The sequence below is a fragment of the Microcaecilia unicolor genome, chromosome 11 (genome assembly GCF_901765095.1).
Source record: "Microcaecilia unicolor chromosome 11, aMicUni1.1, whole genome shotgun sequence".
NCBI lineage: Eukaryota > Metazoa > Chordata > Amphibia > Gymnophiona > Siphonopidae > Microcaecilia > Microcaecilia unicolor.
In genome coordinates this window covers 199,879,857-199,897,869 of record NC_044041.1, presented here as the reverse complement: position 1 = coordinate 199,897,869, position 18,013 = coordinate 199,879,857, and the positions used below count along the sequence as shown (strand labels likewise).

The 18,013-nt window shown below is 44.5% G+C and overlaps 2 protein-coding genes across 4 annotated transcripts in view; one reads left to right on the top strand and one right to left on the bottom strand.

Moving 5' to 3' along the window:
• The window catches only part of SNIP1 (Smad nuclear interacting protein 1), a 36,598-nt gene extending 26,450 nt beyond the window's left edge, over positions 1–10,148 (bottom strand). For both annotated transcript variants that reach the window (XR_003943810.1, XM_030218998.1), the window contains exons 1-3: positions 9,913–10,148; positions 3,908–4,028; positions 2,631–3,199 (exon numbers count right to left, since the gene is read on the bottom strand). Coding sequence is in view for 1 of the 2 variants with exons in the window: in XM_030218998.1 (XP_030074858.1) it covers positions 2,631–3,199; positions 3,908–4,028; positions 9,913–10,064 (842 nt within the window). In the remaining variant the exon portion in view is untranslated. The remainder of the gene's footprint in view (positions 1–2,630; positions 3,200–3,907; positions 4,029–9,912) is intronic.
• A 263-nt stretch (positions 10,149–10,411) lies between these two features.
• C11H1orf109 (chromosome 11 C1orf109 homolog) lies at positions 10,412–17,366 on the top strand. Of its 2 annotated transcripts, none has more exons than XM_030219805.1 (5): positions 10,412–10,461; positions 12,467–12,744; positions 13,420–13,599; positions 16,237–16,352; positions 16,887–17,366. In XM_030219805.1, exons 2-5 carry the CDS (start codon positions 12,473–12,475, stop codon positions 16,958–16,960), a joined length of 642 nt encoding a protein of 213 aa, XP_030075665.1. In that variant the 5' UTR covers positions 10,412–10,461; positions 12,467–12,472; the 3' UTR covers positions 16,961–17,366. The 2 variants fall into 2 exon arrangements, with proteins under 2 accessions (XP_030075665.1, XP_030075664.1); XM_030219804.1 differs by having other exon boundaries at positions 10,418–10,439.
• Positions 17,367–18,013: the final 647 nt, after the last annotated feature.

The following is an 18,013-nucleotide window of genomic DNA, read 5'->3' as shown; positions in this document are numbered from 1 at the left end:
GCTGGGTGACGTTCTGAGCAAAACCAGCACCCAACAATTTTCCCTAACTCAATGAAACCCTTTCCTTCCAGTTGCCCGAGTATGCATAGATCTTCCTATACCAGCGAGAGCGGCTCCTCCTCCCTCCAGTCGGTATCTAGGGTGCTGCAGAACAGTTACCTTTGATATACAAGACTCTGTCGGAGACAGAGTGCTGGGCTTGATGGACCTTTGGTCTTTTCCCAGCTTGGCAGTGCTTATGATCTTTAACTTTGGGGACAAGTGGCTGCCCCCCTGCACAAGGAGCATCTGACAGTTGAACGTACAAGTACTCACTTAGCTCCAAAGCATAAACCACCACCATTCAGCATGATCCAATAGCAATGGCTGCAATACAAGAAGCCATTTCACAGAGAGAATGGTTCTGAGAAAACAAAAGGCTTATCCTTGAACAGCAAAATGAAGCTGAGTTAGCTGTTCCTGAGCAACCTTTGAGGGAGACACTGACAGACAGCAATAGGGTATGATGGTAAACTAAAATTCTCATGGTGGGCATAATACACTGGTAAACTTTCCTTGCCCACAGTATCTAATATCTTGTGGTCCTAGTATGGAGGATTGCTGCCTATAGGTCCCTGATCCAGTGGCGTTCCTGGGGGGGGGGGGGGGGGCAGAGAAGCATTGAGCAATGGAGGGCAGGCGCGCTGCACCCGGGGGGCAGGGCGCATCGGCGATCCGCCCCGGGTGCCAGCCCCCCCAGGAACGCCACTGCCCTGATCTCTAAATGGCTGCCTCAGAGACCATTACCTGGGAGGGGGGAGCTGTGACTAAGGATGGCTGGAAGATGCAGTCACTCTACTTCAATTCCAAATGCCCAAGCATTTCTTGGGTGAGAAAGAGGCATCCTCCAGATATTGAGCTGGAGGTCTTGCAGGACTTGGTTAACAGGGAAAGGAAGACCAAGTATTCCTTAGATACTGCCACAACTTGAGGAACTATCCAGCAGTTCCTCACGTTGTGGCATACCTTGGATTTCACAATCTCTTTAGTGCTTAAGTCCAAAGCTTTGAATACCTTCATCAGAAACCTAGGGTAGTAAGTGTCTTCCAGTTGGCTCTTTTGAGGAGCCTCCACAGAAGGAACATCTTGAATTTGAACCTGGTGCTTAATGTGACTTCTGTGTTCAGGTTCAAAGTGTAATGCTCACCCCCCAGCAACAGTGGCTTCATCTGGGTTGTAGATCTCAGAGGTAAGAAGGTCAAGAGGACCAACTAGTCTCCACCGAACTTTGGAAGCATCGTGCTAAGAAACCTCTGCAGTACATGGAGCAAAGAATTATGACTTGACCAAGGAGATGGCATGATGTCATAAGGCTGAAGCCAGTCTCCACCCAAGGAGGTTTTAATTCTCCCCACTGCAGTTGCTGCCATCTTGGTAAACCCAAAACAATTAAATTGATAGGGAGACAACCTCCACCTACTGGCTTCAACCCACATAATGGGCCAGATAGGCTCATGCCATCTCCTGTTATCAAACCTCCTTGTCCCCTGACCGTTCCTAGAATGGTATCTTGGGACATATCGGTCCCTAGCCCAGATTGGTTTGTTTGGGTGGGGGGAGCTCTGCTAGGATCTTGCCCACTTAACTGCATCCCTTGAGGAGCACTTCCTCCCTCAGCAAACTGGTTGAAAAGGTGAGCTCCACTGGTCTGTGCAGCCACTAGAATGTGTATAAACACCCAGACCACAAGACTCTTTGCTTTTAGATTTCCCATTCTCTCCTCACTGGTACCTTTTTTTGGCCCGTTGGGGAAAGGGACTCCTTGTATAACTTCAGCTCCACTCCCATGGTTGCCAGAATCAGACCTGGAGTGGGCATGGAGCTCTCTCAAGTTCACTGCTGCTGCCTGAGGAGTGGGAGTGGATCCAATCCAGTAGAAAAAAAAAAATCAGACTGGAGGGAGGAGGAGGAACAGCCACCGATACAGGAGGATCCAGGCATATTCAGGGGCCTGGAAGGAAAAGGTTTCCCTGTGCTAAGAGAAATCATCATGCACCTGCATCATCTCCAGCTTGTCAATGGAGAACGTTAGTATTCATGCAGACATCAAACATTACACATAGCATAAGCCCAGGGCCGCCGAGACTGAATCAGGCCCACAATCGTCATCTGCTTCTGTCCTCCTCCTCCCCATTGGTGCTGCTGCCTAAATACCTTTGGCTGGCGGGGATCTCGAGGCCCCACCAGCAGAAGATGTCTTCCTCCAGCGCTGACTGCCTGCCCCTGCGGCCTTTTTTCCTCTCAGGGCATGCTCAGTTTCAAAACCGAGAATGTGCGCCCGAGAGGAAAAGCAGCTGCTCAGCAATGGGCAGAAGAGCAGCACTGGAGGAAGCTCCGAGTCCTCCCCAGCCTCCAAGGGGCCCAGCGCCGCAGTTCTCTCTCTTCTGCTCCTGTCGGGACGCGATCACTTAGGTTCCAGCAGGAGAGAGGGCGGGCCCGGGGAATTTTGTCGTCCCCCCCCCCCCCCTTCTCCCTCGGCAGCCCTGCGTATGCCAACACTGTTCATTGCATAGTAACCAAATGTCTTTGGGTTTCAACCAGCCTTCTCTTTCACATCCTACTCATTAGACACACCAAAAGTTAACACTCACCGATACTGTAAGACAGCGTGTTGCTTGGAGCATGAAGGATGATCAATGGGAATATCGGCAATTCTTCGCTGCCTGCCTAGGAGATAGGCACTTTGCCTATGGATGTACATAACTGGCAGAATCTCGTCGTTCTTAAAAGGATACAAACGCCATCGCTTCTTTGGAATGCGAGCTTCCGGGGGTTCACTGTATTTGATCACTACTCCTCGAAAAGTGTTAGTGTCTTCTAACAGAGCACCGGACAGTTCAAAGTTTGGGAGCTCTTTGACTGTGGTGGTGGCGGTGGTAGCGGCAGCAGAGGCTTCCAATTCCTGATTATCACCATTGCTGTTTACCTCTTTTCTCTGGCGTCTCTCCCGTCTCCTCTCATTGTAGAACTCCCTGTCTTCCTGTTGCTGCTGCAGATTTTGAGCCTCCTGGTCCCTGCTCCTCTCTTGACCTCCATGCCTCTGGTTAGGGTGCCTTCCCCTGTTCGATTCCTCTCTATGCCTGTCTCGCCTGTGCTCTTGTTCGGACCCATTCCTGTGCTGTCGTTCCTCATGCTTAATATATGAATGCTCTTCTCTTTCCTGTAAAAAGATAAGAAATGCTTAGAATTTGCACAACTTCACTGTTAGTTCGCAACATGAAGGATTTTTAAATGTGCTGTGTTCTCTTCATTTTGATTTCATCAGGGGCTACACTATCCGATTCCTGTTCATGCTAATTCCTTGGCTTGTGCACATAAATAAGAACTCATAAATACATATATGTGGAGTTCACATATAGTAACATAGTAGATGACGGCAGAAAAAGACCTGCACGGTCCATCCAGTCTGCCCAACAAGACAACTCATGTGTGCTACTTTTGTGTATATAAGTCTGCCCAGCACTAGCCCCGCCTCCCAACCACCGGCTCTGGCATAGACCGTATAAGTCTGCCCAGCACTATCCCCGCCTCCCACCACCGGCTCTGGCACAGACCGTATAAGTCTGCCCAGCGCTATCCCTGCCTCCCAACCTCCAGTCCCGCCTCCCACCACTGGCTCTGGCACAGACCGTATAAGTCTGCCCCGCACTATCCCCGCCTCCCAACCTCCAGCCCCGCCTCCCACTACCAGCTCTGCTATCCAATCTCGGTTAAGCTCCTGAGGATCCTTTCCTTCTGAACAGGATTCCTTTATGTTTATCCCACGCATGTTTGAATTCCGTTACCGTTTTCCTCTCCCCCCCCCCCCCCCCCCAGCTATCAGGGTGATGTTCACTTTTAAACCCAGCTATCAGGATCAAATGCTTACCTGCTTCATTTTGATCACCATGGGAGGAGGACTTCTACTTCTGCTTTCACTTATGTTCCTTTCATTTCTAGAAGACTTGTGTCTTTTCACAGAAGACTTGTTCTTTCTTTTTGCTGGTGATCTAAAACGAACAATAACAAAGCAACAGCAAAAAATATCTCCAAACCTTTTCAGTAATTTTTTCTCTGAATATAATCAGACTTCTAAGAACTTAGTGGTGTCAATATGCCTATGACATCTGGTAGATACCAAGAAAAGTTTGCCAAAGATACTGTCCTACGTGAGCTTGTGCAACTTCAAAGGAACCTGTAGCACCAAAGGTGATACATGAAATGCATTACCTCATTCTGTTAAAAGAAAAGAAGAAATGTAACAATCATGGACAGGTTCATAAAAATAAATGCCATTCTGAAGCCCAGCGTCCTGTCTCGAATGGTAGTCAAACCAGGTCACTTGCAAGTATAATGCAGATCTATATAGATTATGCTAGGAATGAGAAACAGGGAAGGGATGAAAGGGAGTAACCTGACATCTTATAGGCTAATAATTAATTGGCCTGTACTTAAAAAAAACTTGTTCAAATTTTTCTTAAACCCAAAGTTCTATTCATAGCTTGATTGTGACCCTACTGAGGGGGGGGGGGGGGGGGGGGGGGATAGTTAAAAATATGTTGTAAATTTGAAAGCTTAAATTACTGCCATGATGTTAACCTGTTCCATGCCACTCTGAATTTTTTAACCCTCCCTCACTTAAACATGCTAAATGATTCTTCTATTGGTCCAATAAAACCTATGGGAACCAACTAAGATTCTCTGAAAATGGCTACCACAGCCTTCCAAGTACCAAACAGATAAATACCAAGTATCTTAGTTTATAATTTCTTCTAAACAACAAATACAATATTTAGTTCAATCTGATACATATAAATACTATGAAATTTGTGTGGAAATACAGAAATTAGAATTAACTACATATTCTCTTGTGATGTAGCCCGGAAATGGCAATTGCCATTACGGCAAATGTAAGCCACATTGAGCCTGCAAATTGGTGGGAAAATGTGGGATACAAATGCGACAAATAAATAAACTAAATAAATAAATAAAATATTAGCAATGGATCCCAAATATTACTAAATAGATTCTGCCATTATTCTTTCATATTTAACTATGTTACATAATAAAGACCATCAAAATTAAAAACAGATATGATGATTTTTCCAGTTGTGAATGATCGCTGCTATTGCAATGAGAATATCAATTTTTAAAAAAAAATATGGTTGGTTATTTGTAAAATTCTATTCAATAGCAATATCATTCTTGTTAACCGCCGTTTCCCCTAGCAAGGATCTAACGCGGTGTACAGAAACAGAGAATCCACGAATTACAGCATTGTAGTATTAGTAACAAATCTCTTTAAAAAAAAAAAAAAAAAACAACCCCAAATATTATAAAATTAAAACCAAATGCAATAACAAATCTCATCAAGCACATTAAGGTAAGCACTGATAGACTAGTTACATGAGGCAATACAGGGAGATGTCCAGTGCAACTTTTTTTTTTTTAAATTTATATTTGCATCAGCGCATATAGCATGTAGTAAGCTCTATCGAGCAGGGACTGTCTCTCTGTGTCAGGTGTTCAGCGCTGCGTGCATCTGGTAGCGCTATACAAATGTTAATAATAATAACCATTGACTGAAACCTCACACTCGAAACCCACGTGAATACAACGAAAAAGATGTCCCACTCCATGTGGAAACTCAAAAGAGTAAAACCTTTTTTCCCCGAGATCCATCTTTCGTATCCTAGTACAATGGTACTATGTCACCTGGATTATTGTAACGCACTGTACGCTGGCTGCAAAGAACAGACCATCAAGAAACTCCAAACAGCCCAAAATACAGCCGCCAGACTCATATTTGGAACACCAAAATATGAAAGTGCAAAACTCTTAAGAGAGAAACTTCACTGGCTCCCACTTAAGGAACGGGGACCAAGTTCAATATTGGCACAATTGTACACAAAATCATTCACGGAGACGCCCCGACCTACGTGCTAAAGCTCGTGGACCTGCCTCCCAGAAACGCCAAAAGATCATCCCGAAAATGTCTTAATCTACACTTCTCGTACATGAGTACGCAGTTGTGGAACGCACTACCAGCTGACCTGAAAACAATCGACGACCTAACTTTCGTAAATCCCTGAAAACGTATCTCTTCAATAAAGCCTACAAAATAGACCCATAACCTAACTTTACCACCTCACCAATCCACACCAACCTAAAAGTCATCTTTCTATATCTATTTTCTTAGAACTCTTTCCTATCCTTATTCTCCTCACACTAGCAATTGTACCTGACACCCTGGAATGGCAACCCTATAACAGATCTCTGTAAGCCACATTGAGCCTGCAAATAGGTGGGAAAATGTGGGCTACAAATGCAATAAATAAAAATAAATAAAATAAAAAATGGCTGAAATTGGGACAAGGCTCATTTGCAAAACACACAGACTTACAATGAGGCATATTTTCAAAGCACTTGGCCTTCCAAAGTTCCATAGACACCTATGTGAAAACCACACATATATCTAATAAGCAATGCTAAGAACGACTTACACTACATCACTATTATGCTCTCCATTTCCATGCAACCCAATATACCCCTCTACCCACCCACCCCTAGAGTGACATGTCTTATATAACCTCCCTATCAACCCACATTACTTTACCTCACCCATTTCTATTCTTCTAGCACCTTCTCCCACTACTCCAACCAGAGTTACACCTAATCACACTGACCACCCTTCAACATCTTCTGTCCTTCTGTGACTGTTCTCTTGTGCTTGACTGCTTAAATATTTTAAATTTAAATGCTTTACTTTTTGTCTATTAGATTGTAAGCTCTTTGAGCAGGGACTGTCTTTCTTTTGTGTTTGTACAGCGCTGCGTACACTTTGTAGCGCTCTAGAAATGTTAAATAGTAGTAGTAGTAGTAGTAGTAAATGTCTACTCGCCTTCATTTCCACTATCCACGATATATTGTAAGCCACATTGAGCCTGCAAAGAGGTGGGATAATGTGGGATACAAATGCAATAAATAAATAAAAAATAAATAAATATGGAACTTTGTACGTCTATGCGCTTTCAAAACACGCCTCAAAGTCAACTTTGTACGTCTATGCATTTTGAAAACACGCCTCAAAGTCAACTTTGTACGTCTATGCGTTTTGAAAACACGCCTCAAAGTCAACTTTGTACGTCTATGCGCTTTGAAAACACGCCTCAAAGTCAACTTTGTACGTCTATGTGCTTTCAAAACACGCCTCAAAGTCAACTTTGTACGTCTATGTGCTTTGACAATGAGGCATATTTTCAAAGCACTTTGGAAGGCTAAGTTCCATAGGTTTCTATGGAACTTTGGGAGGCTAAGTGCTTTGAAAATGAGCCTCAATATGTCTCAAAGTCAACTTTGTACGTCTATGCGCTTTGAAAACACGCCTCAAAGTCAACTTTGTACGTCTATGCGTTTTGAAAACACGCCTCAAAGTCAACTTTGTACGTCTATGCGTTTTGAAAACACGCCTCAAAGTCAACTTTGTACGTCTATGCGCTTTGAAAACACGCCTCAAAGTCAACTTTGTACGTCTATGTGCTTTCAAAACACGCCTCAAAGTCAACTTTGTACGTCTATGCGCTTTGACAATGAGGCATATTTTCAAAGCACTTTGGAAGGCTAAGTTCCATAGGTTTCTATGGAACTTTGGGAGGCTAAGTGCTTTGAAAATGAGCCTCAATATGTCTCAAAGTCAACTTTGTACGTCTATGCGCTTTGAAAACACGCCTCAAAGTCAACTTTGTACGTCTATGCGCTTTGAAAATATGCCTCAAAGTCAACTTTGTACGTCTATGCGCTTTCAAAACACGCCTCAAAGTCAACTTTGTACGTCTATGTGCTTTGACAATGAGGCATATTTTCAAAGCACTTTGGAAGGCTAAGTTCCATAGGTTTCTATGGAACTTTGGGAGGCTAAGTGCTTTGAAAATGAGCCTCAATATGTCTCAAAGTCAACTTTGTACGTCTATGCGCTTTCAAAACACACCTCAAAGTCAACTTTGTACGTCTATGCGCTTTGACAATGAGGCATATTTTCAAAGCACTTTGGAAGGCTAAGTTCCATAGGTTTCTATGGAACTTTGGGAGGCTAAGTGCTTTGAAAATGAGCCTCAATATGTCTCAAAGTCAACTTTGTACGTCTATGCGCTTTGAAAACACGCCTCAAAGTCAACTTTGTACGTCTATGCGCTTTGAAAACACGCCTCAAAGTCAACTTTGTACGTCTATGCGCTTTCAAAACACGCCTCAAAGTCAACTTTGTACGTCTATGCGCTTTGAAAACACGCCTCAAAGTCAACTTTGTACGTCTATGCGCTTTGAAAACACGCCTCAAAGTCAACTTTGTACGTCTATGCGCTTTGAAAATACGCCTCAAAGTCAACTTTGTACGTCTATGCGCTTTGAAAATACGCCTCAAAGTCAACTTTGTACGTCTATGCGCTTTGAAAATACGCCTCAAAGTCAACTTTGTACGTCTATGCGCTTTGAAAATACGCCTCAAAGTCAACTTTGCACGTCTATGCGCTTTGAAAACACGCCTCAAAATCAACTTTGTACGTCTATGCGCTTTGAAAATATGCCTCAAAGTCAACTTTGTACGTCTATGCGCTTTGACAATGAGGCATATTTTCAAAGCACTTTGGAAGGCTAAGTTTCATAGGTTTCTATGGAACTTTGGGAGGCTAAGTGCTTTGAAAATGAGCCTCAATATGTCTCAAAGTCAACTTTGTACGTCTATGCGCTTTGAAAACACGCCTCAAAGTCAACTTTGTACGTCTATGCGCTTTGAAAACACGCCTCAAAGTCAACTTTGTACGTCTATGCGCTTTGAAAACACGCCTCAAAGTCAACTTTGTACGTCTATGCGCTTTGAAAACACGCCTCAAAGTCAACTTTGTACGTCTATGCGCTTTGAAAACACGCCTCAAAGTCAACTTTGTACGTCTATGCGCTTTGAAAACACGCCTCAAAGTCAACTTTGTACGTCTATGCGCTTTGAAAACACGCCTCAAAGTCAACTTTGTACGTCTATGCGCTTTGAAAACACGCCTCAAAGTCAACTTTGTACGTCTATGCGCTTTGAAAACACGCCTCAAAGTCAACTTTGTACGTCTATGCGCTTTGAAAACACGCCTCAAAGTCAACTTTGTACGTCTATGCGCTTTGAAAACACGCCTCAAAGTCAACTTTGTACGTCTATGCGCTTTGAAAACACGCCTCAAAGTCAACTTTGTACGTCTATGCGCTTTGAAAACACGCCTCAAAGTCAACTTTGTACGTCTATGCGCTTTGAAAACACGCCTCAAAGTCAACTTTGTACGTCTATGCGCTTTGAAAATACGCCTCAAAGTCAACTTTGTACGTCTATGCGCTTTGAAAACACGCCTCAAAGTCAACTTTGTACGTCTATGCGCTTTGAAAATACGCCTCAAAGTCAACTTTGTACGTCTATGCGCTTTGAAAATACGCCTCTAAGTCAACTTTGTACGTCTATGCGCTTTGAAAATACGCCTCAAAGTCAACTTTGTACGTCTATGCGCTTTGAAAATACGCCTCAAAGTCAACTTTGTACGTCTATGCGCTTTGAAAATACGCCTCTAGATGCTCTGAAGTACCGATGTCACAATTGCAAGAGCAGCTTAGATTAGCCAAATCGCAATTACGCCAATGTTAATGTTTGACTTCAGCTCTACTACTACTACTTGCCATTTCTAAAGCGCTACTGGGGTTACGCAGCGCTGTACAATTTAACATAGATCATGTGGTCACGTAATTGTTATGATGCGCCCTGAACAAGTTTTACCTGGGGGGGGGGGGGGGGGGGGGAAAGAGAAACCCGAACTGCCCTAGAAATAAACCCCTCCCCCACCCCCTCCGTCCGAGGCCCTGTACCTGCTCCTCCGCCTGCGGGGTTCCGGGGAGTCCGAGGCCGGGCTGACCCTCTCCACCTTCACGGCGACCCGGGGCCGCGGCGGGGACTCGGACCCCGACTCCCTCCGCCGCTTCTTCTTCTTTGCCTTCCGCTCCGCTTTCAGCTCCTTCATGACCGGCGGCCAGGCGGCGCCTTTTACCGCAAAAAACGACGGGAAGCGCGCAGGAAGAAGGAAGGAAGGAAGTGGGAGGGAAAGAATGCGCTGACGTCACTTCCGACGCCGGCCGGAAGCACAAGGTCAATAATTCCCCATCCGTCTCCGGGCGGCGCTGACGCTAGTTTTTCGGGTCGTGTAGAAGAGGATAATCGTGGGAAGGGGAGCGGAGGAGTTTTCTCTCTGTGCCTCCGGGGTGGGGGCCGGGTTCCCTGGGAAAGAACCGGAAGGGACTTGCAGCAAAAAAAACCAGTCAAACTACAGCTCCCGGCATGCAACGGGATGCACTTCCGGGTGACGGTTTTTTTTTTTTTTCTTTTTCTGCGGGGGCCTGTAAGACATTGCTAAATGTGCGGTAGGGTTCAGAGTCCTCTTTATGATCTGCGCTCTGTTTACACTTCTCAAGGCTGTTGCTGTAGTTTTATTGCAAATCATATTTCGTACCTTTCTGTATATAATGTTTTTTTTGTGCACTTTGTAGATTTTTTTTTTTTTTTTAAAGCTTAGGTGCTTTCTTTTTTTTTTTTTAATTACTACTACTACTACTACTTGACATTTCTAAAGCGCTACTAGGGTTACGCAGCGCTGTACAGTTTAACATAGAAGGACAGTCCCTGCTCAAATGAGCTTACAATCTAAAGGACAAATGTACAGTCAGTCAAATTGGGGCAGTCTAGATTTCCTGAAAGGTATAAAGGTTAGGTGCCGAAAGCAACATTGAAGAGGTGGGCTTTGAGCAAAGATTTGAAGATGGGCAGGGAGGGGGCTTGGCGTAAGGGCTCAGGAAGTTTATTCCAAGCATAGGGTGAGGCGCACGGGGTGGGCGGAGCACGGCTGGTGAGCAGCTGTGTGGCTCTTGCGAGAGTTGCGGAAAAAGCGCGGGACAGATAAAACAGCGAGGCGAGAGGGTGCGTACTTAATAAGGCGGGACTGGAGAGACGGAGTGATGAGAGGGAAGCTCGGTTAATGCAGTAACCAGCTCACTGTACACAGGGCTGATAAACACCAGCAGGTGGCTAGAAAGAGTGCAGAACAGAGCTCCAGGTACAATCAAAAAGCATGGGGGGGGGGGGGGGGGGGACTGGGTAAAACCCGGATCTGCCAGATTCACCACCTTAAAGTCCACAGGATCCTGCTTTACATTACTACTACTTAACATTTCTAAAGCGCTACTAGGGTTACGCAGCGCTGTACAGTTTAACATAGAAGGACAGTCCCTGCTCAAAGGAGCTTACAATCTAAAGGACAAATGTACAGTCAGTCAAATTGGGGCAGTCTAGATTTCCTGAAAGGTATAAAGGATAGGTGCCGAAAGCAACATTGAAGAGGTGGGCTTTGAGCAAGGATTTGAAGATAGGTAGGGAGGGGGCTTGGCGTAAGGGCTCAGGAAGTTTATTCCAAGCATAGGGTGAGGTGAGGCAGAATGAGCGGAGCCTGGAGTTGGCGGTGGTGGAGAAGGGTACTGAGAGGAGGGATTTGTCCTGTGAGCGGAATAAATAAATAAATAGAACACAAGTGCTTTTCCTACCCTGATCTTAAAAATTTCTGGTCCTTAGTCTGGGATAGAACATGTGAACTGCTTCATTTGACCCTTCCTCTTACATTCTATCTCATTGTATTTTCGTTCTGCTGGGTTGAAACACTTAGGTCATAAATGTAATTACAAACTGTTTGACACATTGGTGGCCATAGCAATCTCCACTATCGTTAAGAACTGGAAAAAAAAATCATAAACTAGTTTCTTATTGCTTTTGGTGGGCCAATGTTTGCATGATTTTTAAGTATGAAAAAAAAATAATCGGAGAGCGTAATAACCTCACGCATATGTTTATCCAGACATGGGATCGGGTTGTACAATTTTGCAAATCACAAGATTAAGTAAACCAACGTAACTCGAAATTAATCAGTAAAACTTTCCACTTATTTGTGTTGGTACTACTGATTAATGTTATTGCAATGTATGAAACTATTGCTGTATCCTGTATGCAAAAGTTTATTGTTTGTTTATTTTTGTTTGAATATGTTTTCAGAAATTCAATAAAAATATTTGAACTAAAAAAAAAAAAAAGAATTTACTAATTTCTCAATCTCAGGATTGTCAGCGAGTTCACGCTTAAGGTGACAGTAAACTGGATCCAGATTCTGAGCACAGTGTTGATCCAGTCCTGGGTTTTTTCCCTGTTGCATGTAGGGATTTGGTGCTGTTCTTAAGAAAACCAGGACCGCAAGTCCCAGCATACAGTGGGGGTAAGCCCAGGACTGGATCAGCCCTCTCCTACCAATCCGGATCCTTGGCAGCCTTAAAGTAAGACAAGTAACACATTCTTTTTATTAATCTCACCGCGTTTGCTTTTTGACAGGCGATAATGACACAGAGTCAGGCTTTGCTTCCCGTTCACCAAGCCCTTAAGAAGTGCTTCCACGCAATAGAAGAGCAGCAAGAGGCCTGGAGCAAGACAATTCCTGAGTTTAAGCCGTTGCTCAGCTCGCTGAGCAATTTGGCGGAGCAGCTACAGGCTTGCCGGAAGGTTGCCTTCGAACACACCCCACTTAAGGGCTTTCCAGACCTTCAGCAACGACTGACATACAAACTCATATCCGCCATGGAGGATGTCCTGGAAAAAGTGGCAGAAAAAATGTGCGAGTAACAGATGCTAGGTTTTTTTGTGTTGGATCGTTTGCACTTCATTCGTAGAGGTTCAGTTTAGTGTTAGAAACATGGAATCATAATAAAGTATTGGATCAGTGTAAAAATAACCTCAAATAGATGTGATTCCTGAATGTTCCAGATTACATAGAACAGGGTGCTTATGCAGCTTTCAAACCTTATTATAAGACAGTGTATTGTGTTCTTATGTTGGTCATGTAAATGATATGTTAACCTGTTCAACTTTTTTTAAGGAGCAATACCATTACTAGAACACTCCCGCTTAAAATGTGGGAAAATAAACCACCCGAGTAAATTTTCCCTGACAGCATTGATGGTACAAATATTCATTTGTCTGTGGAATCCTTTGAAATGGAATATTTCAGATGAAAATTTTGAGACCAAGATCCTGTGGATTCTGGAGGCCTTGCACCCTTCCCACATGAAGGGATGCTAAGTTTAGTGTAATGGCCAGATTCCGACACAGATTGCATTACCTTACATTTTGCTGAAATTCCCTGGAAAGCCCTAACGCTTGCTGTGTTTCTCTTGTTTTATAGACAGACTTTCTTGGAGTCTGGTGCTACTTTGCCAAACTTGGGATGGAGCCTGGGGACTGAAGCAGAATTCCTTTTCCCTGATGCCTTATGTTGTCTCGCCTATCAGGAATGAGTTGCAGAAGGTGCGGGATGCAGTCAGCCAGCAGGTGGCAGCAGTGTTTCATATCTACACGCAGCAGGCAGAGGAACTGGGTGTCTTGGCTTCCCTGAAGCGGTCTGCTGTTTGCCCTTCAGTGGCCGATATGTTAGAATGGCTGCAGGATATTGAAAGACACTACAGAAATGAGTATCCTTCTGCCCTGAGTAGTGGAATGAATGCTTTTCTGGTTTACCAACACCATGTTGTTTTGATACATACCTGAACTGACAATGAAGTAAATACAGAAGAAACATTGCCGCCCCCCCCCCCCCCCCGGAAGGTTTTAGGGTGTGGCAGAGGACTACGGTCCAGAAGCTGAACATGGAGGAAAACATTGCCCTCCTTTTTTTCTCCCATGGTGCCCTTTATTTACTGGGGGGTGGGTAATCCCACCTAGGTGGATGAACAGCAAAATCCCACGCAACACACAAAACAGAAGAAAAAGTGGGAAATGGACCAGTGACTCCAGAGACTGGGACAACTGAGTTGAACAGGAAAACTTTATTACGGACTCGACACAAATCTGTGTTTCGGCCACAGGCCTGCCTCAGGAGTCTTTGTAGTGTGGGTTTTGGCTGTAGATCCACTTTGTCTAGGGGGTCTTGAAAAAGACCTTTGAACTAAAAAAAAAACAGGAGCAGCGCGTCAAGTGGCCAAAATCCACGGTATGACAGTAAAGGACAACTCAGTTGTCCCAGTTTCTGGAGTCATTGGTCCATTTCCCACTTTTTCTTCTGCCCTTTATTTACTGAAACTTTTAAAACATAAGAAAAAGCTATGTGATGCTTCCTCTGTTCCTCTGAATCGTGTTCTTCTCTTGCGATCAGCAGATGAAGTTTGAGTACATGCCAGTTTTAGATACATCATTTGTTTTTAAATTAGAAGGTTACTAAAAAGTCAATAAACCCACCAATCAAGCAACCCATTGTAACGATGGTGACTGTCTGTGCTCACCTCGCCCTCTGGTGGCCAGAACCGGTGGCTGCTATGAACTGTCACACGTTCTAGACTTCAGCCCTGTCCGGTCCGGATCTTCCGGGCTTCCAGACTTGCTTTTCTTGTTTGTGCCTGAACAGCACCCGTAGCTGCCTTGTGATTCCTGCAGCTGAATGCTAATGGGCTTTATTTACCACCTGGAAACTTCTGTGTTTGCCTTTGCATCGTCTAAGGTCCCTGGTTTGTTGGTGCTTTGTTGCATTTCTGCCTAGTCTGGTTTCTTGTTTGAGTTTCTTGTCCGGTTCTAGTTAGTCTGTGTGTAGTTTAGCTTAGGTTTATTGCTGATTCCCTAGTCTTGTTTCTGGTCTGTATTCTTTGTCTAGTTCCTGTTTGTCTGTGTTTCTTTCTTAGTGGCTGCTTGGCAGCTTTCAGTTCCTGTCCTTCAGCTTGTCCATTTCCTGCTTTGTGTAGTATTGTCTGTCGGTGAGTCCTAGCCCAGTTTCCTGCCTTGCTGCCCATGTATATTCCTTTTCCCTCTGACCCTCAGTCCCTGTTCAGCCTAGTTGGTATCCAGTTCCTGCCCTGTCCGGTAAGTCCTGCTGGCCGCCTGCACCCAGGGGCTCAACTCCTGGGGAAGGGTGGTCAAGTGCAGGTGAAGTCTAGCTGTTTCTGTCAGTGTTCTGCCTTGTCTCTGATTTGGGGGTGGTTGCCTGCCACTGCTGCTCCTCAGCAGTGGCCCAAGATCTCACGAACCTAGTTTCTGCCTTGAAAACCTAACACCCATTGATGTTATTACTCAACCAAAAATGTTTCCTGTAACATATTTTCAAATGCAATGATTGAACACCTATCAGATGAAACTATGATAAGGTAAAACACTTATATTTGTGTCTTAGGACAGGGCTTTTCTTGTTCTCAAGTTGGGTCTTCATATTTTAAAATATTAAAATTATTCTAGTACTCGTATCTTCTCTATATTTGCAAATCTATCTAATGAATTAGTTAATGTGTCTCCTGAAAGCCAGACCTACCTGTGGCCCTTCAGGACCATTCTTGAAAAACCATGAACACAGTTTGGTAAAATGTGACCATCTCTGGGAAAAGGTGACTAAGGGGTCCTTTTACTAAGGTGCGCTGAAAAATGGCCTGCGGTAGTGTAGGCGCAGGTTTTGTGTGCGCAGAATCATTTTTCAGCGCACCTGTAAAAGCCCTTTTATTTGTTTTTTGCAGAAAATGGACGTGCGGCAAAATCAAAATTGCTGCGCACCCGTTTTAGGTCTGAGACCTTACCACCAGCCATTGACCTAGTGGTAAAGTCTCAAGCGGTAACCGGACGGTAATGACCTGCGCACGCCAAATGCCGCTCGGCGCGTGTACGATACGCGCGGCAGAAAATAAAATTTATTTTTCGATACGTGTGGCAAAAATGAAATTACCGGAAGAGCCACGCGGTAGCCGTGCGGGAACTCCATTTTGACACGCGTTGGGCGTGCGTAGACGCTTACACGGCTTAGTAAAAAGACCCCTAAAGTAACGGATCCAAAATGTTGAGAATGGCCGATTTTCATGTCATGGACCAGTAATCAGTCCGCAAAATTTACATGATTGAACTAGTAACTTTCTACATTTTTTCACATAAAAGGATGGTGTTTGTTTTACAAATTGTTTGCTCTAACAGAAGTCATTAAAACCTCATTTTGTTTTTTTGTTTCTGGAGAGTTGAGTCACCTTTTTCCCAGAGATGGTCACAAATCAGCTGCTCGGTCACCTCTGTAATCCCTTTCAGCATCACAGAAATCTCGTCTTCGATTCACTTTTTGTTGTGGTGCTTCCTCAACGCATTTAAAGCTATCTGAGACGGAAGATCCTCCTCCAGGTGCGATACGACAACTTGCCGGAGATTCAAGGTTTGCCCGAGGTCTGGAGCAATGTGGCGGAACACAAACAGCAGGACCTGGTTCATGGTACTGTACCTTTGTCTATGCGGACATGTCAAACATTTCTTTCGAAAGTTCTGTAGACAAATATATATGCAGGTAAGACAGGAAAGGATCTTGGCATCACTGTAACAGTATTGTTGAAATTTTCAGCCCGGTGTGTTGCAGCTGTCGAGAAAAGCAAGTAGAATGTTAGGGCTTGTTCTGAAAATGAATGGCAAACAGCACTGAGAAGGTCATTATGCCTCTTGTCTGAGTTCACGACGTGACCGTACCTTGTGTATTATATACAGATCGGATGTAGTGAAGTAAGAAAAAGTGCAGAGAAGGGAAATTGAAATGGTAAAGAGGATTTAGATCCAGGTTAGGGCTTTTCAGCTTGGAACAAAATATCTGAGAAGGGAATATGAAAGAAATTTATACAGCAATGAGTGGGGTGGAATGTTTAACCTTTCGAGTGGTACAAGAAAAGTACATTATGAAACTAATGACCAGCAGAATAAAAACAAATCGTAGAAATAAGTATTGGAAAATCAATTATTGTTTTATTTCTCCTTTCAGACACTCTGCTGAAAGTTTCTTTTTCCTGGAAGATGGGTGATCTGGGGGAGGTCAGTTCTGAGCTAATAGTCTGATGACGGGCCTGTGGATTAACACCTCAGATCACGTACAGGGATTACTGGTCCTTCTCAAATCCAAGATGTACTTCAGGAAACAGCTTTTACCAGACACCACGCTGGTAAATATTCATGAGAGACTGGTTCATGTCAGTACTGTAAACAGACTTGAATTGCCAGCTGGATTTTGCACCTTTCACACCCCTCAGGTTTCCTGTCGGCGTTCCTTAACAAACCATGTGGAACATTGTTTCTCATCGTTATTAAAGTCATAAGGCTACAGAAGCTGTTAGAATATATTGTTCCACAAATCGGAGTGTGCTTGGATGTGTTTCTTTCCTTTGAGACGGCTCACATTGTATAGGGATCATCTATATAGATATGAAAATAAACACATGTAAAATAAACTGTGGTATGTCTGCTAGAAACTTATTGGGAACTTTTTCTTCTTACAGTTTGAATACGTATATTGGGGCATTTCCCTAAGTAGCGCCTCCATTTAGTCGCCCTGAGGGCATGTGAGAGCTTGAGTGCCCAGATTCCATTACGGAACACAAGGGCAACCTTGGCATTGGCGTGACGAACAGTCATATGCCCGCAGTTACTGGCATAACTGCAGTTGTGTAAACACGGCAGGGACACGTGTGACTTCCAGCATTCCGTAAGTGATTTGTGTAAATGGGAGCTCCACCCTCTCCCCATCCTTGCTCCGCCCCGTTGACTTGACCGCCATTTCTGCACACCCTTAAAGAATAGCGTCGGGTTTTGAATTCTGTCGTCCTTTGCTTCCTGAGAAAAGCGGTGCTATAATGCGTATGCGCAGTAGGATGGAAGTTTAATGGATTTAGTCTGACCCCTGCTTCCTAGAGCCGTATGGTAAGCTCAGCTTTACAGGCAGGGCCGGCCCAAGGCAAGATGGCGCCTGAGGCGGAGCTTGCATGCCCCCCCCCCCCCCCCCCCCCCCGGGGCGTTTTACCTGGTCACGAGGACTTCCCAAACCCAGCAGTGATTCCCATACACTGCTCTGCCGCTGCCAGCACCCGCCTCTTCCCTTTACGCTGGCTGATTGAG

What these genes read in the sequence shown, in the direction of transcription:
- C11H1orf109 (XM_030219805.1), top strand. Translation starts at nt 12,473, where the DNA reads ATGACACAGAGTCAGGCTTTGCTTCCCGTTCACCAAGCCCTTAAGAAG. An exon ending in GAAAAAGTGGCAGAAAAAAT is followed by an intron (nt 12,745 to 13,419) that starts GTGCGAGTAACA and finishes CTCGCCTATCAG; the next exon opens with GAATGAGTTGCAGAAGGTGC. An exon ending in GAAAGACACTACAGAAATGA is followed by an intron (nt 13,600 to 16,236) that starts GTATCCTTCTGC and finishes ACGCATTTAAAG; the next exon opens with CTATCTGAGACGGAAGATCC.